The sequence below is a fragment of the Anomaloglossus baeobatrachus genome, chromosome 6 (genome assembly GCF_048569485.1).
Source record: "Anomaloglossus baeobatrachus isolate aAnoBae1 chromosome 6, aAnoBae1.hap1, whole genome shotgun sequence".
In the NCBI taxonomy this organism is placed as follows: domain Eukaryota; kingdom Metazoa; phylum Chordata; class Amphibia; order Anura; family Aromobatidae; genus Anomaloglossus; species Anomaloglossus baeobatrachus.
The window spans coordinates 397767260-397795051 of record NC_134358.1 but is presented as its reverse complement, the minus strand read 5'-3'; the positions used below and the strand labels follow the sequence as shown (position 1 = coordinate 397795051).

Genomic DNA, 27792 nt, shown 5'->3' with positions numbered 1-27792 from the left:
CTATACTCCATAGGGCTTTATGAGCACCAACTGTCATCTACAGTGCCTACAAGTAGTATTCAACCTCCTGCAGATTTAGCAGGTTTATACATTCGGAATTAACTTGGCATTGTGACATTTGGACTGTATATCAGCCTGGAAGTGTGAAATGCACTGCAGCAAAAAAAGAATTTAATTTCTTTTTTTATTTTTTTTTTACATTGTGAAAAGTTTATTCAGAGGGTCATTTATTATTCAACCCCTCAAACCACAAGAATTCTGTTTGGTTCCCCTAAAGTATTAAGAAGTATTTCAGGCACAAAGAACAATGAGCTTCATATGTTTGGATTAATTATCTCTTTTTCCAGCCTTTTCTGACTAATTAAGACCCTCCCTAAACTTGTGAATAGCACTCATACTTGGTCAACATGGGAAAGACAAAGGAGCATTCCAAGGCCATCAGAGACAAGATCGTGGAGGGTCACAAGGCTGGCAAGGGGTACAAACCCTTTCCAAGGAGTTGCGCCTACCTGTCTCCACTGTTGGGAGCATCATCCGAAAGTGGAAGGCTTATGGAACTACTGTTAGCCTTCCATGGGCTGGACAGCCTTTGAAAGTTTCCACCCGTGCCGAGGCCAGGCTTGTCCGAAGAGTCAAGGCTAACCCAAGGACAACAAGGAAGGAGCTCCGGGAAGATCTCATGGCAGTGGGGACATTGGTTTCAGTCAATACCATAAGTAACGTACTCCACCGCAATGGTCTCCGTTCCAGACGATCCCGTAAGGTACCTTTACTTTCAAAGCGTCATGTCAAGGCTCGTCTACAGTTTGCTCATGATCACTTGGAGGACTCTGAGACAGACTGGTTCAAGGTTCTCTGGTCTGATGAGACCAAGATCGAGATCTTTGGTGCCAACCACACACGTGACGTTTGGAGACTGGATGGCACTGCATACGACCCCAAGAATACCATCCCTACAGTCAAGCATGGTGGTGGCAGCATCATGCTGTGGGGCTGTTTCTCAGTCAAGGGGCCTGACCATCTGGTCCGTATCCATGGGAAGATGGATAGCACGGCCTACCTGGAGATTTTGGCCAAGAACCTCCGCTCCTCCATCAAGGATCTTAAGATGGGTCATCATTTCATCTTCCAACAAGACAACAACCCAAAGCACACAGCCAGGAAAACCAAGGCCTGGTTCAAGAGGGAAAAAATCAAGGTGTTGCAGTGGCCTAGTCAGTCTCCTGACCTTAACCCAATTGAAAACTTGTGGAAGGAGCTCAAGATTAAAGTCCACATGAGACACCCAAAGAACCTAGATAACTTGGAGAAGATCTGCATGGAGAAGTGGGCCAAGATAACTCCAGAGACCTGTGCCGGCCTGATCAGGTCTTATAAAAGACGATTATTAGCTGTAATTGCAAACAAGGGTTATTCCACAAAATATTAAACCTAGGGGATGAATAATAATTGACCCACACTTTTATGTTGAAAATGTATTAAAATTTAACTGAGCAACATAACTTGTTGGTTTGTAAGATTTATGCATCTGTTAAGAAATCCTGCTCTTGTTTGAAGTTTGCAGGCTCTAACTTAAGCTGGTGTCACACAGAACGACGACGACAACGACGTCGCTGCTACGTCACCATTTTCTGTGACGTTGCAGCGACGTCCCGTCGCTGTCGCTGTGTGTGACATCCAGCAACGACCTGGCCCCTGCTGTGAGGTCGCCGGTCGTTGCTGAATGTCCAGCTTCATTTTTTGGTCGTCACTCTCCCGCTGTGACACACACATCGCTGTGTGTGACAGCGAGAGAGCGACGAAATGAAGCGATCAGGAGCCGGCACTGGCAGCTGCGGTAAGCTGTAACCAGCGTAAACATCGGGTAACCAAGGGAAGACCTTTCCCTAGTTACCCGATGTTTACGCTGGTTACCGGCCTCCGCTCTTGCTGCCAGTGCCGGCTCCTGCACTGTGACATGTGGCTGCAGTATGCATCGGGTAATTAACCCGATGTATACTGTAGCAAGGAGAGCAAGGAGCCAGCGCTAAGCAGTGCGCGCGGCTCCTTGCTCTCTGCACGGTGACATGTAGCTGCAGCACACATCGGGTTAATTAATCCGATGTGTACTGTACCTAGGAGAGCAAGGAGCCAGCGCTAAGCGCGGCTCCCTGCTCTCTGCACATGTAGCACAGCGACGTTATGATCGCTGCTTCTGCTGTGTTTGACAGCTAAGCAGCGATCATAACAGCGACTTACAAGGTCGCTGTTACGTCACCGAAAATGGTGACGTAACAGCGACGTCGTTGTCGCTGTCGCTTAGTGTGACACCAGCTTTATTTGCATCTTATCAAACTTGCTAAATCTGCAGGGGGTTGAATACTACTTGTAGGCACTGTATCTCAATAATAGTAAAATCTGTTTTCTCTGAACACTAATTTTACCCATGAATTGAGAGTGAAAGATCAGTCCAGCAGATTTCTCTAATAAGATACATCATAAAGTTTGTTTTCTTTACATGTACTATTGTTTTGATTTTTTTTCCATTAACGGTTATTCTTTAGAGATGTTAGAGAGGGCAGGTGTGGATTTTGGCAACTGCAATGTTGCAGTATAGTAACATGCAGCAGTAGTTCTCATTGTGCATGAGTCTATGGAAATTTTGGCACTAGAGAGAAAGTAAAGAACTATATAAAATGACACAATCAAGTCAATATCACTCTTTACAAATATGTCCTCCTTAATTTTTCTTTACATTCTATTGTTTTTAGATTGCTTCTATCACTATTCATGCTAAACACCATTAATGAAAGTAAAACAAATCTAAAAGGAATGTTAATAAAATACATTACCAAGGCTTATCTATGTAAAGGTAGAAAGAGATTTATACACATCAACTTCTCACTTTGCAGGGCACTCAATACTAGTAAGCATTGCGGAAATAATACAATTTTAATTTAAACTATTGAATGTGTTCTCCACAAGATGTACTATATTTATGATAGTTGGGGATCAAACCTATGGGCCCTCCATCTCATTGAAATGTGGATCTCCCAGGACCCATGATCTGCATTCTTCAGCTGTATCTGCACCCTAAGAAACTTCAAAAGGTCTTGTAGTCTGGATGGGAGTGTGTGTGTGTGTGTGTGTGTGTGTGTGTGTGTGTGTGTGTGTGTGTGTGTGTGTGTGGGGGGGGGGGGGGGGGGGGTTCTCGATAGATAGCGCTTTAGAGGATGGACGCCCTATCTAGAATATATTTTTTACATTCCATATACTGTAGATAAGTCATTAATCTGGCAAAATTACTGATGACTATAAAAAATATTGTTCTCATTTACACCACAAATCATTAATTCCAAACATATTTATGATAAAGGGAAGCAGTTATCAGAAAGACATTTTTGTGTTAAATGTATTTTTTAAAATATTTGATGTTTTATTTTTTTTATTTTTTATTTTTTTACAAATGTTCTGTATTTGAAATAAAAGATAGAAATTTTGCAAGTTTCACATTGGAAATTAGACTTAATGCCGCTTTACACGCAACGACATCGCTGACGCGATGTCGTTGGGGTCACGGAATTCGTGACGCACATCCGGCCTCGTTAGCGACGTCGTTGCGTGTGAAACGCACGAACGACCATTACCGAGCAATTTTACTTACCTTATCGTTGAATGTTGACACGCTGTCCATTTTCAAAATATCGTTGCTGTTGCAGGATGCAGGTTGTTAGTCGTTCCTGCGGCAGCTCACATCGCTACATGTGACACCACAGGAACAAGGAACAACCTCGTGCCTGCAGCCACCCGCAATAAGGAAGGCAGGAGGTGGGCGGAATGTTTGTTCCGCTCATCTCTGCCCCTCTGCTTCTATTGGGCGGCCGCTTAGTGACGTCACTGTGACACCGAAAAAACCGCCCCCTTGGAAAGGAGGCGGTTCGCCAGTCACAGCGACGTCGCTAGGCAGGTAAGTAGTGTGACAGGTCCGAGCGATGTTGTGCGCCATGGGCAGCGATTTGCCCGTGATGCACAACTGACGGGGGCGGGTACGCACGCTAGCGATATCGATAGCGATATCGCAACGTGTAAAGCGGCCTTTAGACTCTAACATTCTATCATTTCAGGAAATCCACACGAACATTAGCCATAGTAGTAAGACGCTGACACTACAGTATATATTGTATTAAAGTACTACCTGTAGTACCCGGCGTTGCACGGGATAGTAACTGTGTCTCTCCCTGTCTGTCTCTCTCTTTCTCTCCCCCTCCCCGTACATCCGTCTCTCCCCCTCCCCGTCCGTCCGTCTCTCCCCTTCTCCGTCCATCCGTCTCTCCCCCTCCCCGTTCGTCCGTCTCTCCCCTTCTCCGTCCATCCGTCTCTTCCCCCTCCCCGTCCGTCCATCTCTCCCCTTCTCCGTCCATCCGTCTCTCCCCTTCTCCGTCCATCCGTCTCTTCCCCCTCCCCGTCCGTCCGTCTCTCCCCTTCTCCGTCCATCCGTCTCTCCCCCTCCCCGTCCGTCCGTCCGTCTCACTCCCTCCCCGCCTGTCTCTCTCCCCGCCTGTCTCTCTCCCCGCCTGTCTCTCTCCCCGCCTGTCTCTCTCCCCGCCTGTCTCTCTCCCTGTTGTATTAAAGTATTTAATGAGTGTGTGCAAAGGTCATTATGTAGGTAGAGGGAGGGGGGGTCAGCTGTGGCATCACTTATTGTGATTGGTGGAACCTGTGTTATCAGCTATGTATAAAGGTGTAACCTGTCATAATCCTGCCTCTGATAAGCAGCCTGATGAAAACCCTTTCTGACATAATAGGAAATATGAGTCTAAAAAAGCTCCAGAGTTCACTGAGGAAAACATTTTTTTTTTTTTATTAAAGAAAAAAAAAATACATCTAACACAAAAAAATAATTCAAACAATAGGTCATTTTCTGGTGATAGCTCTAAGCCAGCGGACAACAGAATTGGCTTCATTCTTAGAGGACAGCATAAGGACAGGTCAGCTATCCCATCAGCCCAAACTGCATTCAAACATTATTCCATGTGTGAAACAAGCGCTATTAAATAACACAGTCATGAGTCCTACATCTCCCACAATAGGCATACACAGCCCATCAATCGCTGTTAATAGAGCAGAAGAAAAGGGGTATACAACCCTCATGTATACGACAAAGTCATAAACATGAGCTACCTGTATAATTTATGGTCTCCTACTTAACAAATGGTACAATACAGATTTGGGCTAACAGGATGTAGGAATGTCACTATACTATGGGGTGAAATACTACGTGAACGTAATTTAAAAAAAAGTTTTATTAATCAAATTATTTGAAGGGCAAAATAATAAAATATATAGTTTTTTTGATCTGAAGCCAGCAAAAAGTATCAATATCATGATTACATTGGGAATATTACTTTTTCCTCAAATCTATCCCTTTAATGAAATTGATCTAAACTCCATTACTTCAAACAGTTTCAGAGGCCTTACTGCAACAACATGAGAAACGTCACAGTGTTACATCATTAGATCCCGGACATACCTTGCCATCCTCTGCACAGACGCCTACATGCTCCCCACCTTCATCAAGGCTGATCTGATTGATCTTCACTGTGCTCTGAAAAAAAAAATATGGAAACAATCACAAACACATTTTTGGTTAATAATGTTACAAATTACAGGAAAAAAAAATCAAAAACAAACATTCAAAACCGCTTACAGATAATTTCATCCTATAGAGTTGAATGTTTCATCTTGGTCAATGAATACCAACCTTCGCTTCCCGCCACTGTATTGGTTAAGCTTAAGGTTGATAATGGTTCTGCACAGATTCATGTCAGTATTCTTACACAGCAAAAATTTTGTACGGGATTTTAATATCATTATTAAAGGGTTTGTCTGGAACTTTTAACATTGCTGGCCTATCCTCAGCATAGTTCATCAATGTCTGATCGGTGGGGGTGCAACACCCACCATCTCCACCGATCAGCTGTTCCCGATGTTGCTGGAGGCCGGAACTACTCGGTTATGGAGCTGCACAGCACAGCTCTGTCAACTGTATAGTGGCTGCAGCTGTGCACTGCACATTGGCTCTGTATTGATTCAATAGAGTGGATCTGTAGTACACAGCTGCAGCCATTATACAATTGACGTAACTGTGCTATGCAGCTCCAAAACAGAGTACTTCCGGATGCCAGCAGCCCTGGCAACAGCTAGTCTCCGGGGATGCTAGATGTTGAACTCTCACCGATCAGACTATGATAAACTATACTGAGGATAGGCCATCAATATTAAAATCATTGACAACCCTTATAAGAAGTGAAACAGGACAATAAGACCCAAAATCAGCAAGGTCCTTCTCAAGCTTGATGATGACAATAACCAAGACCTCTTCTAAGGAATCTTATAGTTGGCAAGTTTGCAAAATGGAATTGTAAAGTTTAAGTATGAACTAAAAAAAGAAATTGGAAGCATGCAACTCAAATCAATATTAAACATAATAAAAAGCATGCATTGAATTAGCAATATAAAAAGGTACATGATTTCTGCACGTTAACTTGATTTTTTTTAGATAAAGATATAGGAATATATTAAAAACTAATTTCAAGTGATTCTACCTAAAGTTTGAGAATGTTGTACTGAGTGTGAAACAAGTAGAACATCCTGAATTTAGAAAGTATTCCCCTGTCTGCTTAATATTGCTCTATATACCACTTGGAGAACCTTTAACACAGACGAGAATTTGGCACGAAAACACAACTTAAATCTTGTATCTGCACTGGGCAAATTTCTTTGTAAGGTATCATTAAAACTAAAGCAAGATCCTAGGAATGACCTAGAGGCAAAAATTCTGGAGGGGATAATAAAAGGAAAAGGCTGTACATGTATTTCCAAGAATTTAAAGAAAAATATAGAGTATTAGAATATGTAACACTATATGCTGACAAAGTAGGAATAACTAGAAATAACCTTTTAGCTTCCAAGTGTCTTCCCTCGAAGATGTGCTCATAATGTAATATTCGGGGCAGAAATGTTCAGAAAAGAAGGTCCATGATTATATTGGGTATGGCTCATCAGGGACAGCAGTGTGGCGAGCCCCATTATTAAGCCTGAATATATTTCCATACTCCCATAGTCATTGTCTAACTCCATCCCTACATTTTTGTAATATATTTATAGACCGCAGCAAACCGTTTTCTATCCGGTCCATAATCTGTAATAACACTTTGTGTGTTATATTTAAAGGTTCTTGTTCTACTCAGCACCTGTTACTTTCTCATTTTCTTGGAGAAAAAAAAAGAAAGAAAAGAATTAACCATGTAGTAATCCACCTTGTGCAATATTCAATTACCTAATGTAAAACGTTGGAAATAAATACACTTAGTATAGATTCTGTCAGCTCTTCAATTAGGAATAAATTTAAGACTTGTTGAGGAGGCCTCTTTTAATTGTGTTCTTTTGTGGAAACTCCGTCTCCCTGGAGGATTATCACCATTCTGCTTATATTATCAGTCCCCCAATGGTGAACTTGAGAAATCAATCCACTAATGTATAATTTGTAAAGCTTCCCTTACTAACAAATGGATAATTGATTCTTTCACAAATGCTGCATCCCAGCGGAACTGAAGCAGAGTGGATAAGAAACTGGAGAAGGGAATGCACTTTAAGGCTGAGACAATGCAATATTAAAATTTAAGTAACTATTGGTTTACCAATAACACATAAACGTAATCCTACAAGTCATAAAAGTAATCCTAGGAAACATTATAAAGGCTAACCCTACAAAACATCATAAAAGTAATCCTAAAAAACATAGTAAAAATAAAGTGACAAAATATGAAAGTAATCCTACCAAACATCATAAAAACAATCCTACAAAATATAATAAAAGTAATCCCACAATATATCATAAAAGTAATCCTAACATTAAAAAAGTAATCCTACCAAATATCATAAAAGTAATCCTACTAAACATCATAAAAACAATCCTACAATATATCATAAAAGTAATCCAAACATTATAAAAGTAATCCTACCAAACATTCTAAAAGTAATCCTACCAAACATTATAAAAGTAATTCTACAAAATATCATACAAGTAATCCTACAAAATATTATAAAAGTAATCCTAACAAAACATCCTAAAACTAATGTTTGGTAGAAATACTTTTAGAATGTTTGGTAGGATTACTTTTAGAATGTTTGGTAGGATTACTTTTAGAATGTTTGGTAGGATTACTTTTAGAATGTTTGGTAGGATTACTTTTAGAATGTTTGGTAGGATTACTTTTAGAATGTTTGGTAGGATTACTTTTAGAACGTTTGGTAGGATTACTTTTATGTTTGGTAGGATTACTTTTAGAATGTTTGGTAGGATTACTTTTAGAATGTTTGGTAGGATTACTTTTAGAACGTTTGGTAGGATTACTTTTATGTTTGGTAGGATTACTTTTAGAATGTTTGGTAGGATTACTTTTAGAATGTTTGGTAGGATTACTTTTATGTTTGGTAGGATTACTTTTAGAATGTTTGGTAGGATTACTTTTAGAATGTTTGGTAGGATTACTTTTATGTTTGGTAGGATTACTTTTAGAATGCTTGGTAGGATAACTTTTACAATGTTTGGTAGGATTACTTTTAGAATGTTTAATAGGATTACTTTTAGAATGTTTGGTAGGATTACTTTTATGTTTGATAGGATTACTTTTAGAACGTTTGTTAGGATTACTTTTATGTTTGGTAGGATTACTTTTAGAATGTTTGGTAGGATTACTTTTAGAATGTTTGGTAGGATTACTTTTAGAATGTTTGGTAGGATTACTTTTAGAACGTTTGGTAGGATTACTTTTATGTTTGGTAGGATTACTTTTAGAATGTTTGGTAGGATTACTTTTAGAATGTTTGGTAGGATTACTTTTAGAATGTTTGGTAGGATTACTTTTAGAACGTTTGGTAGGATTACTTTTATGTTTGGTAGGATTACTTTTAGAATGTTTGGTAGGATTACTTTTAGAATGTTTGGTAGGATTACTTTTAGAATGTTTGGTAGGATTACTTTTATGTTTGGTAGGATTACTTTTAGAATGTTTGGTAGGATTACTTTTAGAATGTTTGGTAGGATTACTTTTATGTTTGGTAGGATTACTTTTAGAATGCTTGGTAGGATAACTTTTACAATGTTTGGTAGGATTACTTTTAGAATGTTTAATAGGATTACTTTTAGAATGTTTGGTAGGATTACTTTTATGTTTGATAGGATTACTTTTAGAACGTTTGTTAGGATTACTTTTATGTTTGGTAGGATTACTTTTAGAATGTTTGGTAGGATTACTTTTAGAATGTTTGGTAGGATTACTTTTAGAATGTTTGGTAGGATTACTTTTAGAACGTTTGGTAGGATTACTTTTATGTTTGGTAGGATTACTTTTAGAATGTTTGGTAGGATTACTTTTAGAATGTTTGGTAGGATTACTTTTATGTTTGGTAGGATTACTTTTAGAATGTTTGGTAGGATTACTTTTAGAATGTTTGGTAGGATTACTTTTATGTTTGGTAGGATTACTTTTAGAATGCTTGGTAGGATAACTTTTAGAATGTTTGGTAGGATTACTTTTAGAATGTTTAATAGGATTACTTTTAGAATGTTTGGTAGGATTACTTTTATGTTTGATAGGATTACTTTTAGAACGTTTGTTAGGATTACTTTTAGAATGTTTGGTAGGATTACTTTTAGAATGTTTGGTAGGATTACTTTTAGAATGTTTGGTAGGATTACTTTTAGAATGTTTGGTAGGATTACTTTTATGTTTGGTAGGATTACTTTTAGAATGTTTGGTAGGATAACTTTTAGAATGTTTGGTAGGATTACTTATAGAATGTTTGGTAGGATTACTTTTAGAATGTTTGGTAGGATTACTTTTATGTTTGGTAGGATTACTTTTAGAATGTTTGGTAGGATTACTTTTAGAATGTTTGGTAGGATTACTTTTAGAATGTTTAATAGGATTACTTTTAGAATGTTTGGTAGGATTACTTTTAGAATGTTTGGTAGGATTACTTTTAGAATGTTTGGTAGGATTACTTTTATGTTTGGTAGGATTACTTTTAGAATGCTTGGTAGGATAACTTTTACAATGTTTGGTAGGATTACTTTTAGAATGTTTAATAGGATTACTTTTAGAATGTTTGGTAGGATTACTTTTATGTTTGATAGGATTACTTTTAGAACGTTTGTTAGGATTACTTTTATGTTTGGTAGGATTACTTTTAGAATGTTTGGTAGGATTACTTTTAGAATGTTTGGTAGGATTACTTTTAGAATGTTTGGTAGGATTACTTTTAGAACGTTTGGTAGGATTACTTTTATGTTTGGTAGGATTACTTTTAGAATGTTTGGTAGGATTACTTTTAGAATGTTTGGTAGGATTACTTTTATGTTTGGTAGGATTACTTTTAGAATGTTTGGTAGGATTACTTTTAGAATGTTTGGTAGGATTACTTTTAGAATGCTTGGTAGGATAACTTTTAGAATGTTTGGTAGGATTACTTTTAGAATGTTTAATAGGATTACTTTTAGAATGTTTGGTAGGATTACTTTTATGTTTGATAGGATTACTTTTAGAACGTTTGTTAGGATTACTTTTAGAATGTTTGGTAGGATTACTTTTAGAATGTTTGGTAGGATTACTTTTAGAATGTTTGGTAGGATTACTTTTAGAATGTTTGGTAGGATTACTTTTATGTTTGGTAGGATTACTTTTAGAATGTTTGGTAGGATAACTTTTAGAATGTTTGGTAGGATTACTTATAGAATGTTTGGTAGGATTACTTTTAGAATGTTTGGTAGGATTACTTTTATGTTTGGTAGGATTACTTTTAGAATGTTTGGTAGGATTACTTTTAGAATGTTTGGTAGGATTACTTTTAGAATGTTTAATAGGATTACTTTTAGAATGTTTGGTAGGATTACTTTTAGAATGTTTGGTAGGATTACTTTTAGAATGTTTGATAGGATTACTTTGAGGGTATGTGCGCACGTTGCTTTTTACCTGCTTTTTACCTGCTTTTTTGCTGCTTTTTCTTCTGCGCTGTTTAATGCCAAAATGGATGTGTTCTTCTATTCAAGCAAAGTCTATGGGAATTTGGGTTTCTTGTTCACACTATGTTGTTCAAAATGCTGCCTTTTTGTGGCAGAACTTTGGTCAAAAACTCAGCTTTGCAGTGCAAAACCCAAATGGCAAAAACAATTGACATGTTGCTTCTTTGAAAAGCTGAGTTTTTGACCAAAGTTCTGCCTCAAAAAGGCAGCATTTTGAACAACATAGTGTGAACAAGAAACCCAAATTCCCATAGACTTTGCTTGAATAGAAGAACACATCCATTTTGGCATTAAACAGCGCAGAAGAAAAAGCAGCAAAAAAGCAGGTAAAAAGCAGGTAAAAAGCAACGTGCGCACATACCCTTAGAATGTTTGGTAGGATTACTTTTATTTTTGGTAGGATTACTTTTACAATGTTTGGTAGGATTACTTTTACAATGTTTGGTAGGATTACTTTTACAATGTTTGGTAGGATTACTTTTAGAATTTGCCACATCATAAAAGTAATCCTACAAGACATCATGAAAATAAGTGCCAAAACATTATAAAAGTAATACTACAAAATATCATAAAAGCAATCCTGCAAAAAATCAGAAAAATAATGTGCCAAAGCATTATAAAAGTAATCCTATAAAGCAATCCTACCAAATATCTTATAAATAATCCTACAAAACATCATAAAATACTACAAAAAATCATACAAAGAATCCTACAGAACATACTAAAAGTAATAATACAAAACATAAAAATAATCCTACAATAATCCTACAAAGCACCATAAAAGTAATCCTACGAAACATCATGAAAATACTTCTATAAAAAAAAAATTAAATAAAAAAAATCCTACAATCATAAAAATAATCCAACAAAATATCATAAACGTAATGTCTCAAAACTAAAAAGTAATCCCATGAAACATCAAAAGAAATCCTATAAAAGTTCTTTGCAAAAAAATCATAAAAACGAAACAAACATAATCCTAGAAAACATAACAGTGTAATCCTACATAACGTCATAAAAGTAATTCCCTTACAATGTTCTTGCGATACATTTCAATAACCAGACAATAAACAAATTACCAGACAAAAAATGAAAAACACTTCTGCATTGGGTGATTATATTGTTTATTTTGACAGAAAAATAATTGTAATCAGCAGCACATCACCCAGTAGAAAAGGGAATGTGCTGCCGAGAGCACGATGTTTACATGGACAGAATGATCATATTAACAACTGTTCTGTTCATCAGTCAGCTATACAGGCCAGCACACGAGCTCCGACACACTTGTATATAGTTAATCGGCGCTCATTAGGGGGCTGAATTTTGCCCATGCTTATAGAACTTTACTCTAAAAATGCATACAAAAATGAAAATGACAGATTCTGACTGATCATTGGTATGAAACACAATCTGACCTACTGTACAGTGGACTGATGACTGCCATAAAGTGATATGTAATTTCTGATTTCTTTCACCTACTGTCAGCTAAAACCTGGGCATGCATGGCATCATTGGCCAACTGCAGCAAATACGGTAATTTGCCACTTTAAGAAAGAACATTATGATGCCTCGAACTATATTTTCTAGTTTCTAGACTTTCTCCTTTATCTGCCAGATTATTTTAATCTATTCTATTGATCATCGGATCATCACAAGAATGTGGCTTATCAATCATAAGTTTATTTCCAGCTTAGAAAAAACTTGACAGCTCTCCAAACTTTTCTATTTTTTATTTTAGCAAATAGTTATGTGCCCCATAATATAACAATGCAAAGGAATTTACTTTCTTTCAAGTGTGCTCCTGAAAAGCCTCACCTCACTGAGTTACTATCAAGCTATGCAAGTGTACACTCCACCTTACGTGCACTCTGCCGACAGCTTTAATCTTCTGACATCTACATCAGTATAGCTGTTGTGTGATTTTACAATATAATAAGTGGTTTCTCTCCGAGCTCAACTCTCCTGCACGCCTTCACAATGGAGCTATGCAGTGCACAGGTAAGCTGTGCATTTGTCAGGCGCTGACAGACCAGTGATGTGAAACTGAAACTATGGCAGGATTCTTCCTAGTTATTACATGTTCCAGTGTGAAGTGTAGGAATGTTGAGCTCTGCTAGAAACCAGCTAATGATGTAAAAACGCACAGGTTACTACACTGATGTGAAGGGCAGAAAATAAAATAAGTCCATGTGGATAATGTACAGGAGCAAACAGTGTACAGGAGCAGACAGTGTATTCTAAGTACAGTGGAACCTCGCTTAACGAGTAACCCAGTTAGCGAGTATTTCGCCTAAGGAGCAAAGCTTGCTGTAAATTTGTAACTCTATTTGCGAGCAAGCTTTGCTGTACGAGCAAAATACTCACCGCACACACTTCCGGTTCCATACATTCACCGCGCTCTAGCCCGCTCTTGCAGTCCAGACAAGCACACACAAACACACACAAACACGCATGCGCACACACACATTATGCTCACCTTACCTTCCATTCCCTCGCCCGCCTCCTGGAACTTGCTTGTATCGGGTAACGAAGTCGACCGATGCGGGACCTTCAGCCCCCAGCGCGCTGACCTCAAAGGCAGGAGCCGCTTGCCTCTGATTGGCCAGCATGCTGCCTTTGAGTAGCGGCTGACAGGGGAAGGTCCTCCCTCGTCGCGAGGCTTGCTGATACACATGCTGTACCTGCAGACTACAAGAGCCAGGATAGCCGGCGATGGAACGGAAGGTACACATTATGCTCACCTTACCTTCCGTTCCATCGCCGGCCACATGATTCTTGTACTTCGCCGCTCCAGGATGTGTATCCGGTAACCATCGTCGACGAGGGAGGAACTTCCCCTGTCAGGCGCTACTCAAAGGCAGCGCGCTAGCTAATCAGAGGCAAGCAGCTCCTGCCTTTGACGTCAGCGCTCTGGGAGCTGAAGGTCCCGCATCGGTCGCCTTGGTTACCCGATACACAGCCCGTACCGGCGAACTACAAGATCCAGCAGGCCGGCGATGGAACGGAAGGTAAGGTGAGCATAATATGTGTGTGTGTGTGTGTGTGTGTGTGTGTGTGTGTGTTTGAACGTATGTGGAATGTCACAATAGGGGACCAGGATGGGAGATTTAACAAGTTGTAGAACGAACTGTTTGCATTGCAATGATTTCCTATGGGAAATCTTGCTTTGCTGAACGAGTAACTTGGTTAACAAGCACAGTCCCAGAACAGATTGTTCTCGTTAACCAAGGTTCAACTGTATAGTAGTATACACTCTTTGTTAGGGTAGGATTCCACTTTCAAGAGACTCGCGCGTATCTCGCATCACATCACCAGGGACGGCCTGCCTCTTTCCCGACGGGAGCGTCTCAGCTGCATAGAAATACATGCAGCTGACCCGTTCCTGTTGGGAGAGAGGAAGGCTGTCCCGGGAGAAGCGATGTGAGAATCCTACCCTTAGAGATGGAAGAAGAGCTGAGTTATGTTGGGAAAAAGACAGCCGAGTGACACTACAAATGATCAACCAGGAGCACTGGAACTATAGCATGATGGTTGAAATGGCAACTGGAGTGAAAATAGGGACTGGAAATAAATCCTCTGTAGGTAGGTGGGGCAGATTTAAAAATTGGTTATACTGGCACCAACTAATCAGTATATGTCTATTTTATAAGACCACATTGTGATTTGGTAACTTGTAACTTGAATGTCACCGAGTTGATGGTAACAATTATCAGGGTTCAAACTTTCGTACTAAAACTCATGCCAGTCACGTCCGCATATTTTGATTGTGAACAACTCCGCGTGCAGCTCTAGGCATTCGCCTGTTATTGACATGCACTAGTTTGGTCTCTAGATGGGACTAGCCTGGGGCACTGTGATGAAAACTGTTGGTGTGCATAAACATACTGGTTATTATTGGATCAGTGTACTATCCATTGAGCACAATTACCGCCTACTGACCAAAAATACGGGTGTCTGTACCTGGCCGTACAGTTATAATGAGCACACAAAATTTTAGGCTCTATTTCATTGTCAGAGGTGATAGTGATCATTGTCCGCAAGACCAGTCCCCAAAAATTCAGGAGAGCTAAGGTAAAAGCACCTCCAAAACCAGAGTATTCTTATTACATAAGGATGTTGTTGCGTGGTAACATTTTTATTTCAGTGGCGTAAACAGAGCATAATCTCCTAATTCAGACCAGACAGGATTTAACCTGTAATGGCTTAAAACACTGCGGGACTTTGTAAGAATTTATAGACGGCGACAACAAAAGACACTTTGCACCTTCTACAGCTAAAGCCTTTCATTCATAGAACGTGCCAGGCAGGCTTTGTATTATTGTTTGCAATAATAAAGATATTCCAAAATATACATAATCTCATTGCAAGCATTTTATCATTGTGTTTTAATCTGAGAAGTCATCAGTCTGCAAGAATGAGTTCATTGCCATTATGATAAGCCCAGCCATAGCAGAGTTAACAGCGTTTTAGGAGTTCCTTGGAAATTTGGCACCGAGCATTTTTCAGAGCACTAAAGCTTTTAGACACGCTACATAAACAAGTAATGCTCATAGTAAATGTGCGAAAAGCAATTCTGTGTTTAAATTGGGTTGATTCTATTTATCATTTCATTTGGAAACATTATTTTCAGCCGCTGTCTCTAATCCATGCTACAATAAAAAGCAAATTCCTGACTCAAAACTTATAATAATGCTTCACAAAGTCCCCCGACAGCGAACACATCGCTAACGTGGGAGCACAGGTTTATTCTGGAGGTAAACAAACAACATTTTGGGACAGAATTAACCTTGGGTCATGATGTTTCATTTAAAGGCTAAAAATAATGCCGGGAATTCCACATGTAGCCTGAGCGGTTATATCACTCATTACTGGGTATGCAAATCATGTTATCAGATCTAGGATTATAGAGGAGTGATTACAAAACACCGGCATTAACACTAGGCTACCTCTGCTAAAAGGAAATCTGTACCAGGTTTTGCTGCTACATTTGCATTAAGGGCAGAGACCCTGATTCCAGCGATGTATCACTTACTGTGCCTCTTAAATCAGTGAGTTTATCAAAACTGCATTATCTGCCAAAGATCAAGCCGTTCTCTGAATGCTGAGCTCTGTGTAGCCCTGCCCACACCACTGACTGGCAGCTTTTTACCTTTGCATAGTGTATGCAGAAAGTGGCCAGTGGTGGGGGCTGGGTTATACAGAGCTCATGAATATGAGGGACTACATGGCAGCAGATTTACTAATTTACTAGTCCACTAGTGTAAATATCCTGCTGATAAAACAATGATTTAATTAAAACTAGGGCAAACATCCCAGTAAGTGACACATTGCCGGAATCAGGGTCTTTGCCCCTACATTATGCTGCTCTTAGTTTAGGTGGCAAAAAAGCTGGTGGCAGATTCTCCTTATAGGATACCAGTCTGTTTTCTTAAAACTTGTAAAAAAACATGTTCCTGCAGCCTTCATGCCATATAAATTTAAGAGAATTTGTCACCAGGTTTTTGCCACCTAATCGGAGATAGGGGCAAATATCCTGATTCCAGCGGTGTGTCACTTACTGCGCTGCTTAGTGTAGTTTTGATAAAAATCAATTTAACCCTTTCACGACCGGCCGATTTTTCGCTTTCCGTTTTTTTTTTTCGCCATTCTTTTTCTGAGAGACGTAACTTTTTTATTTTTCAGTCAATATGGTCATGTGAGGGCTCATTTTTTGCGGAACGAGCTGTACTTTTAAATGAAACCATCAGTTTTACCATATTGTGTACTAGAAAATGGCAAAAAAATTCCAAATGCTGAAAAATTGCAAAAAAAGTGCGATAGCACTATGGTTTTTGAGATATTTTATTCACTGTGTTCACTATATGGTAAAACTGATGTGTGGGTGTGATGCCTCAGGTCAGTGCGAGTTCGTAGACACCAAACATGTATAGGTTTACTTTTATATAAGGGGTTAAAAAAAAATCGGAAGTTTGTCCGAAAAAAGTGGCGCACGTTTTACGCCATATTCCGTGACCCGTAGCGTTCTCATTTTTCGGGATCTTAGGCTCAATGACGGCTTATTTTTTGCGTCTCGAGCTGACGTTTTTAACGGTACCATTTTTGCGCAGATGCTACGTTTTGATCGCCTCTTATTGCATTTTGCGCAAAAGTTGTGGCGACAAAAAAACGTCGTTTTGGCGTTTGGAATTTTTTTGCCGCTACGCCGTTTACTGATCAGATTAATTGATTTTATATTTTGATAGATCGGGCGTTTCTGAACGCGGCGATACCAAATGTGTGTATATTTTTTATTTTTTTAACCCTTTAATTTTCAATGGGGCGAATGGGGGGTGATTTGAACTTTTAGGTTTTTTTGTTTTTTTTTAATTTTTTAAAACTTATTTTTTTACTTTTTTTTTTTATTTTACTAGTCCCCCTAGGGGGCTATTGCGATCAGCATTCCGATCGCTCTGCAGTATCTGCTGATCACAGCTGGAAGGCTGTAAACAGCAGATACGCTGTCTTTCTCTTTTGCTGTGCCCCGGGCACAGCGAAAGTGAAACCAATTCATGTGTAGTACAGGAGTCATCACATGACCCTGTACTACCATGACAACTATCGGGAGTCACGTGATCGCGTCACGTGACTTCCGGTTTCGGCGGTAAGTAAAACTTTACCGCGATTGCGCTTATAATGGCGCTGTCATGTATTGACAGCGCCATTATAAGGGGTTAATCGGCACGAGCAGATAACGATTCTGCTCGTGCCTAGCAGGCACACATCTCAGCTGTGAAAATCAGCTGAGATGTGTGCCGATCGCGGCATGCTGCCGCCGGAGGACCGCGGGCAGTAAGATTATGTCATTTAGGACGTAATTTTACGGCCCGCGGTCGTTAAGGGGTTAATTAGCAAGAGATTATCATTAGAGGACTACTAGGCGTGCTACCAGGTAGTCCAGCACATTTGTGAGCTCTGAATAGCTGCTAGATCTGCAGCAGAGAAAACATTGATTTTATCAAAATGACAGCAAACAGATCAGTAAATGACACATAGCTGGAATCAGGGTCTCAGTCTCTACATTATGCTGCTCTCAGATGGGGAAGCAAAAACCTGCCAATTCCCTTTAAAACTGCTTTGCTGCATATATCAGAAAATAAATACAGATTTTCCTGCTCTGTAACTTGACATTGACTCTTTATAATTGGATAGATCCTCTTCATCAGTTTTCTGCCAGTTATGTGTTTCAACTTCCTTTCCCTCTAGTTCCAAGCATACATTGTTCCAGTGCTTGTCTGCTCTAGACTGAAAGCTCATCTTTTTATCAAGCCTGTACAAAATTTGACAGACAGGAGAGCAGCAGCAGGAAAACAAAAGTTCCATCTGCACCCCCTGTAATCCATCTACCGTATTTTTCCAAAAATAACACACTAGGGCTTATTTTGGAGGAGGTTTTATTCTTGGAGAAACACGGTTGGGGGGTAAGTTTACCCCACAAAAAAAGCCCCCCATTTCCCAGGAGATTCATACTTACCAGACCCGAACGTCTGCGTGACTCCCAGGTCCTCCTGTGATCTCCGGTAGGTGCTGCACGCCGTCCTCTCCTGCTTCTGGCCGACACACTCACACACAGCAGATCGCAGATCACACATACACATCACATCCAGCATTAAAGAATGCTTCCGGACGCAGGGAATGATGGGAGGAAGTCACGTGTGTCCGCAGGTCCTGCAAGCAAGCATTGCGGCAGGTCCTTGTGCTCCACTGCACTGCCTTTCAGCGAGAAGAAATCGGTGTCGCTGGATGTGGTGAGTGTGTGTGTGTGATCTGATTCTGTGTGTGATCCGATGATGTGTGCAATCTGATTGTGTGTGCGATCTGAAGTTTGTGTGTGTGAGATCAGATGTGTGCAGGGGTGCGATCACTGCAGGTCCTCCGCTCGGCGTCTGGTGAGTGTGATTGTGAAGTGCCCGCTGTCTATAATGAAGTATCCTGCAGTATCTTTAAGTTTTTTAGCTGCACAGACACTTCATTATTGAACCGTGACTAGGGCTTATTTTCAGGGGAGGGCTTATATTTAAGCCTTGCTCCGAAAATGCTGAAAATCCCTGCTAAGGTTTATTTTTGGGGGAAGTTTTATTTTTTGAAAAACACGGTAGGTGTCTAAGGATGGACATTTTAAAAAAATTGTAATAAATTGCTGATCAAGGGCTGTAGTCGGGGGTATGGGATTTTTATCCAAATAAAATTCATTTTTCTTTGTTCTACTACTGAATTAGTAATGGGGGTATCTGAAAGATGCCCACCCATTACTAATACCAAAGCTTGATGCCAGTTGGCAATTCAGAGCTGACATCAACCCCATTTATTACCTTGTTTTCCACCGCACCAGGGCAATGGGAACAGCCAATGTGAAGCACCAGGACTGGCGCATCTAATGGATGTACCACTTCTGGGGCGGTTGCGGCCTGCTATTTTTATGCTGGAGAGGGTCCAATAACTATGGGCCTCACCCTGCCTGGGAATACCAGACCACAGCTCTCCGCTTTACCTTGGCTGGTGATCCAATTTGGGAGGGACCCCATGTTTTTTGTTTTAAATCAATTAATTTTTAAATAAATAATTTAAAACAATAGTGTGGGGTGCCCTTTGTATTGGATAACCAGCCAAGATAAAGCTGCCTCCTGTGGTCTGCAGGCTGCCGCTGTCTGCTTCACCTTAGCTGATTAACAAAAATAAGGGGGATCACATTGTTTCTTTAGGGAAAATATTTAATTAGGGGCTAAAAACAAGGCTAGACACCCTTTTGTGCCACATGAAAGGCACTAAAGGGTGCAAGCTTACAATATGCAGGGGTGTGTGACATTATATATGTGTTGCACATCTGTCTATCCATTATCAATCGTCTATTTATCGTTCTGCCTATCTAGCTATCTATTTTTCTAGCTTTTGACTATATGTAAAACACCATGCTAAAAATGCATGTCCGTGTGTGGTCTGTGTGACACGCGTTTGTCTCGCAACCATTGACTTGTATTGTCAAGGTTCGGAGGCCCTCGCAGCATGCTGCGATTCTCCCCGCACGCAGAGGACAAAGTAGCAGATGTTCTCTGCTCTATTTAACATTGGTGTGAGTGCAATGTGATTTTTTTTCTGACATTACAGTCGCAGATTTTACTCGCAGGAGTGATATTTTGACGATAAGGCAATATAATTTTTAAATTAAAGCAGCACTCCAGTGGGGGGTTTTCAGTTCTGTAGTGGCGATTTGAATGCAAGTCCCCTGCAACCAGTCTTATACGCATCATCTGGCGGCTTCACCTTTCTGTAGAATTCAGTTGAAAAATAAACAAATCTTTTTGGGTTGAAAAATAAAAATAAAATAATGTGATTTCATAGATGAGCATACTAATACTTTGTTGAAGTACCCATTGAACTTATAACGGAATTCTTTTTGTGTAGGAGTGTGGCAGCATGGTACAGCTAGATTTGGCAATCTTTGCCCTCTCTTCGTGGCATTTGCTCTCCAAATCTGTCAGATTGTGAGAGCAACCCCTGTGCATAGCCTCTTAGGTCAACCACAGATTTTTAATTAGATGAGAGTCTGAGCCATTCAAAAAGTTGATGATCTTCTGGTGAAGCCATTTTTTCCTTATTTGGAGGTATGCATTTTCAGCTTTTTAGCAGAGGCATGAAGGTTTTGTTTCAAAATTGACTGATATGTGGAACTGTACATGTTGACTAATGTCCCAGATCCAGCTTCCGAAAAATATCCGAAAAAAGCATAATTCTGCCTCCACCGTGCTTCACTGTTGGTATGGTGATCTTTTAATAATGTGTAATGTTGGATGTGCACCAAACATACTGCTTGAGTTATGATGAAGTGAACATCCATTTTGAAATGAGCTTGTTCTGTGGGAGATAAGAGTATTATTTTCCTTCTCAGATGATTTCTGACCACAACGTTCAGCTAAACTTTCATTGGTACTCATCTCTTTTGTGATATTTCCTTATTTCCTCAGCTTGCTATTTCTGATAACACAATACCAAAAGCCAATCATTAAATGCAGAAGTTGAAAATATAACAAAATATAAAATATTTATTAAGAAAATACCTGCTCAGTGTAGAAGTATGGAACACTGTCACTGCAAGACTACAATACATTAATAAAGCAGTCTGACAGTGTTCAGAAACATAACTTTTAATATGAATTTATTGTCACTTCTGCTTTGTGCATTCCAAGGAAAAGAAGCAAAATGTTCACATTACTAATGCTCCAAGGCCTACACAATGTAATATGTATTAGGGGAGAAGCAAATGTTACCTGGTAGTGTATAAATATATAATATATGCCAATGGTATTTTCCTACAGATGTGTAAGTTAACATATTTTTATGATAGGTGAGTTCTGACACTAGAAAACATTGGTGTTCCGATTATAGAGCTACTGTATGACTGGTAGCACATCGGCACAGCTCATCTATTCAAGCTGGGCAGATTGCTTTCATAGGACACATAGTGTCTGTAAAGAGTTGTGGAGTACAATGGAGCTGTATAAGGACAATAAATAAAAAAGAAACATCTCCTATGATTAGTTAATACTTCAAATTGCTCTTTTTAATCATTGAAGCCTATATACATGGGCATGGAAAAATACATGTCAAAGCCACACAATTCACCTCACTTCATATCGCAAATGTAAACTAGATCTGCTGGCTTGGGAACACCTACATCTTCTAAGCTAGCGATACATACAAATGGTAAAAATAAAGGTACACAGGTACTAACAAAATCTAAAATGACAACATTGTCAGAAAACTAGAGGCCTTGCTTGAACTTTTAACTCGTGAGGCTATCACCCCGCCTAATATATCACTTTACCACACTCCAGCTTCATATACAACAGAAAACCTACAAGTGACTTATGTTCCTCAAGAAGTCTCAAGACTCCTCACACCGCTCTTTGATAAGAGATTAGATGTCCACCATGCATCTATCAATTTGGCTCTAGCCCATTTACGACAGATGCACAGAGAATTATTAAACTGGAGAACAGGGTCACTACTGTTCTAATACAAGCTTTGCAACTGCCTATCAATCTAAATTCACTGATGCCCGATGCATAGGTTCACCTATGGAACAACTAGAAGGATATCCATGTCCGGTCATTGCTAGATTCCTAAACAGGTCCATTAAAAGAAATCTTGAGAGCGTACCATTGAATATACTCACCAACAGTTTAAAACAACCTCCTCTTTCAGGACTTTTCCTCTTTGGTCACTCAAAAACGTAAAAGCTTCTCCCCCATTTGTCAATTCCTTCATGCCTACTGTATTAGGTTTTAGATGTTATATTCAGCCAAACTAAAAGTCCAAGGAAATGGCTGCACCGACATCTTTGCTTATAAGATAGATGCACGCTGTGTCGCTGACATTTCCAGTTGCCAAATTAAGGATGACCATTATAATTTCAATGGGAGAGCAAAACTGACTTTCATGATTCTGTCTACACGACCTAATACATGGCTGATTATCAAAAATACAGCTCGCACCCATCCTAGAAGTGGTGCATCCATAAGATGTGCCAATTCTGGCTCTTTACCTAGTTAATCTTGATTGCCCTGGTGCAGAGTAAATCAGGGTAACATACGTGGTTGATGTCAGCTGTGATTTGTCATAAAAATCACAGCTGTCATCAAGCCCTAAGTTTGTAATGGGGAGTGGGTCTATGAGACACCCCCATTACTAACCTGTAAGTCAAAAGAGACCTCCTGGGACCTGACTGCAAGGTAACAAAAAGTCAGTATGCATTGATTCTGTAGGGCTGTTGCTGGCACTTTGTGACATTAACATTTGCAATGGAAGTGTAATGTGGCTGACACTGTAAGGGTATACTGTGTCTGTCAATGCATGTAAGGAACCTTCAGTCTTCTAATACAAGACTCAGCTGTTGCCCATTTTCAAGTTCAGCAGCTAATTTACACATTTAGTACTTCACATGCTCAGCTGATGGGTGTAATATAAGACTATACATGACTAACATCTCATCCACTGCTCCCTATCAATGGGTATGCAAAATATAACACTGTGAATGAAAACATACTATCTTTGAAATAAGAGACATCTAGAGCAAAATGTGCAAGTACGAGGGGCTACTGATAAGTCTTTGGCTTTACCCAGACAGAAATGAGATAGGATGATGAAACTTTAAATTTATTTCACATACTCTCCACTGATGTCACCACACTTCTCCAAGTTCTGTAAGCCTAGCAAAAAGAAGGATTTTGGTTGTGCCTCAAACCAGGCATGCATAGCAGCCATGGCATCAGAAATTATGTGAAATTTGTAACCCTTGAGGTGTTTCTTTCAGTTTGGAAACAGATGATAGTCGGAGAGAGCTAGATCAGGTGAATAAAGTGGGTGGTCAACCAGCTGGAAGCCCAGTTCTGCCAGTTTTGCCGTGGTCGCTTGTGCAGTGTGAGCGGAAGCATTCTCTTGCTGGAACAACATTCCTTTGGACAGCTTGCTGCGCCTTTTGGCCTTCAGAGTTGCCTTCAATTGGTCCAAAAGTTCAATGTAATACCTTGCATAGATGGTGGAACCCTTTTGAAGGTAGTCCACTAGCAGCCCACCCTCCTTATCCCAGAACACAGACGCCATCACCTTAGTGGCTGATTTTTGCACCCTGTGACTGCACTCTTGACTTTGTTTTCAAGCACATACAAATAAATCCAGGTCTCATCCATAGCGACCAGTCAATCCAGGAACTTCTCATCAGTCCAGAAACGCTGACAAATGGACCGGGAATTTTTCACTCACATGCTTCTCTGATCTGTTTTCAAACATTTGGGGACCCACTTTGCAGATAGCTTCCTCATGTCCAAATGTTCATGGAAATTGACATAACCACATTCATGGGAAATCCCAATGATGTCTGCTATTGCTTTAGCTGAAATTTGTCGATTCTCCAGTATGAGGTTGTGCACAGCATCGACATTCTCCGGAACAACAACCACTCTCGGTCATCCAGGACGTTTCTTATGATTGGGGATGAAGTGGCCCGTTTTAAATTTGGCAACCCAGTTCTTAACTGTGGAATATGAAGTGCATTGATCCCCCACTGTCTGCGACATATCACCATGAATATCCTTTGCGGACGTTCCTTGCAGTAACAAGAGTTTTATCACTCCTCTGCTCTCAGCTGCTGTGAATAGCGCATTAGACTCCGCCATTTTGTTTTCCCGCGTGTGTAGAACACTGTTGCCATAAGTATCAAACACAAAATTTTGAAAACATATATTACACAAATAAGGCTTTCATGTGATGTAAGATTTGTTACCATAAAAACAAAGACTTATCAGCAGCCCCTCATAAAAGAACACTTTAAAGGGGATTCATGCTTCCCAAAATCATGGGTCGTCTTATTACTTATTTTTAAACCACCATAAATTTTATGATACTGTACATGTGAAATGGGTGAGGTACATACTGTATAAATACAGTCATGGCCAAAAGTACTGGCACCCTTGAAATTGTTTCAGAAAATTAAGTATTTCTCAAAAAAATTATTGCAGTTACACATCTTGTTATACACATTTATTTCCTTTGTATGTACTTCCCTCAAGTGGCATTTTGGACTCTTCTTTTGCCAACTGCTCCAGGCATCTCATATTTGAAAGGTGCCTTCTCCCAACAGCAAATTAAAGGTCTCTCCACAGAAATTCAATGAGGTTTAGATCCAGACTCATTGTTGCCACTTCAGAACTCTCCTGAATTTTGTTTCCATCCATTTCTTAGTTTTTCTTGAAATATGTTAGTGGTCATTGTCCTGCTGGTAGACGCATGTCCTGGAACACAAACCCTGCTCTCTGACACTGGTACTACTTTGCAACCCAAAATCCTTTGGTAATTTTCAGATTTCATGATGCCTTGCACTCAGTCAAAGTATCCAGTGGCAGAGGCAGCAAAACAACCCTAAACGATCTTTGAACCTCCACTATATTTGACTGTAGGTACAGTGTTCTTTTCTTTGTAGGCCTCATTCAGTTTTCAGTAAACAGAAGAATGATGTGTTTTTACTAATCAGCTCGATCGTGGTCTGATCTGTCCACAAGATGCTTTCCCAGAAGTTCTCTCAATAAAAATAACACACAGATTGATGCCACTGGAATAAGTGATGAATGCCACTCAACTCCTCCTTCCTGCATATGTCACAAGGCATGGCCATGGCATGGTGTTAGCAATTTACCTTTGTTCAGCCACCTTCTGTAAAAGATACTTCATCTGCTGTTTACATCTTAGACAAAATATGTGTCTTAATAATCATATAAAGGTAATAGAATAAAATACATTCCCTTTAATAAGATTATCCATATGACTTCTTAACAGTTACACTATCACTATTTCAACAAGGAGAAGCATACGTCTTTGTTATATGAAGGGACAACCTGCTGCTGGATACCTTTCCCCATCAATGACTGGCAATCTTACCGCCATTATCTGTATCTTGTATGCATCATACATTAACTAGTGTCCATTCTTATGTCGGCCTGCCTGAGCTATTCAAAAATGCAAACAAATGAAGCAAGTTAATGTAACTTGATGGAAACTCACAAGAGAAGGTCACCACTGACCAAAGATCATAGTAAAAATGTCTTCAGAGGCGTTTTCTGGGAGCCTTTGAAACAAGGTGCGTAATTAGATTTACCAGACTTAACAAGTTAAAAACCTTTGACCTTGAAGAAGCCAGGCCAGCTGTGTCAGCGCACTAATGTGCGTCCCCTTCCTAAGACAGCAGATACCCAATAATAAATGCGTGAGTATACGCTGACACAGACAGGGCAGCTGTCACTGGAGTGGAGAGAAAAGGTCTTGGACATAATGCACTTACAGGCTCATTCACAAGTGTAGACTGTGGGAATCGTTAATTGTGCTAGAATTAGAAATGACAAATACAACAATTAAATCCCCAAAAATAAAAGGCAGCTGACGGGAGATGTGACCACTATAGTCACAGGAAACATGGAGCTATGGGTCACAAGTCCAACAAAAAGATAAAATAAGAGGTGAATGAGCAGGGGGAGAAACCGTCAGACGGGGGCGCGGGGGGGGGGGCCTCCAGTAACACTGATCATACACAGGCAAATGTTACATTACACTCATTCACAGATTTACCTCTGCTTCTATGTAATAATATACGATGTAGTTTGTTATATGGATTAGGAGACACTTCTTTTGTGTGTACATAGTGAAACAAGTGTATTGTGCCCACCACTGATCATGTTGTGGGTAAGTAACGTTCTACTGGGATTCACCTGTACTGGGCCAGTTCCAGCCTCCGTAAAAACATTGCTACTGATTGTTGTCTGCTATAGTAAACGAAAAAAAAAAAGACTGATGGCATTTCCTACCTTTCCAATGTGAACAGGTGCAAACCTCTCTTTGCGTTTTAAAAAAATCCCTACAATTTAGTAGGTAGTAGTAGTAACAAAAAGGAGACAGATGAATTATGCAGTGCTAAGATATGTGGAACAATGAATATTTGAATATAGACATGCATTACTGCTATGAAAAACATGAAAATTCTGATACTTAGCACACAAAATGGCCAGTTTTATGTGAGCCCAACAGCAAGGTGACCAAACTAATGCCTCTCTTTGGGTGAAAAGCTTTACAATTTATGGGAGGATAGGACCTGCAAGTGGAGAATTAAAATAGCCTAAGTCTGAAGAGCAGGAGTGCTCAATTAAAAAGGTATGACCCTGTAATCTTAGAAAAAGACTAATGGCACATCCTACCTTTTTAATGTGAACAGGTGCAAACTTCTCTTTGAGTTAAAAAAAAACAAACCTACAATTTATGGGCGGACAGGAACCTACCAATGGAGAATTTTAGTTTTTTTAACCCAAAGAGAGGCATTAGTTTGATAGGGACCCATCAAATTGAGGTTGCCTTGCTGTTGGCTGTTGGGCTCACACAAAACTGGCTATTTTTGTGGGCTAAGTATCTCCATTTTTGCATGTTTTTCATAGCAGTAATGCCTGTTTATACTCCCATAGTCATTGTTCCACATGCCTTAGCACCTTTTTGTTGCTGAATTGCACTAGACGGGGGTGCCCTACTTTTACCTACCACACTACATACAAGGCACACACCATAGGTTATGTTACAGCTACACCCATGATTGCAGCAGACCATCTCTTGTATGATAGACAACAGGTGTCTGCACTACATAACAGTGGTATGCCTTAAAGTGAACCTGTCACGTGGAAAAATGCTATTGACCTGCATATATGGGGTTAATGTATAGCTTTTGGAACCTGCCCAGCAGCAGCACCTTAAACTCCGCTGCCGGGAGGAAATTAACTTTAATCCTCCTGGCCGCATTCGGTCTTCAGTTACGAGGCAGCACCGTCAGAGGTTCAGTCATTGTTCTGTGTTTGGAGAGCTGCGGTTGTAACCGCGTCCCCCCGCACTGACTGACCGACGCTCATCATTAGAGGAGACAGTCAGTGTGGGGGGCGTGATTACAGCCGCCACTCTCCATACACAGAGTGGTGTATGGAGAGCACCATACTCCAAAATAATAACATTTTGGGGTACATCACATTGTTTGATCACTTTCAGTATAAGGCTGGGGATAATATTCTTGTGGTCTACGCTGAAGACTTAAGTTGGGGTATTTAATTAAAATGCGATTCAGAAAGCCCTGGACCGAACTGCGCACTATAATGAAGCTGATGACACTTTGG

General features: G+C 39.8%; 1 protein-coding gene across 1 annotated transcript in view; it reads right to left on the bottom strand.

Moving 5' to 3' along the window:
* Positions 1–27792, bottom strand: part of VPS41 (VPS41 subunit of HOPS complex) — a 358461-nt gene that overhangs the window by 225956 nt on the left and 104713 nt on the right. The window contains exon 5 of the mRNA XM_075315114.1: positions 5510–5584. Coding sequence (XP_075171229.1) covers positions 5510–5584 — 75 coding nt within the window. The remainder of the gene's footprint in view (positions 1–5509; positions 5585–27792) is intronic.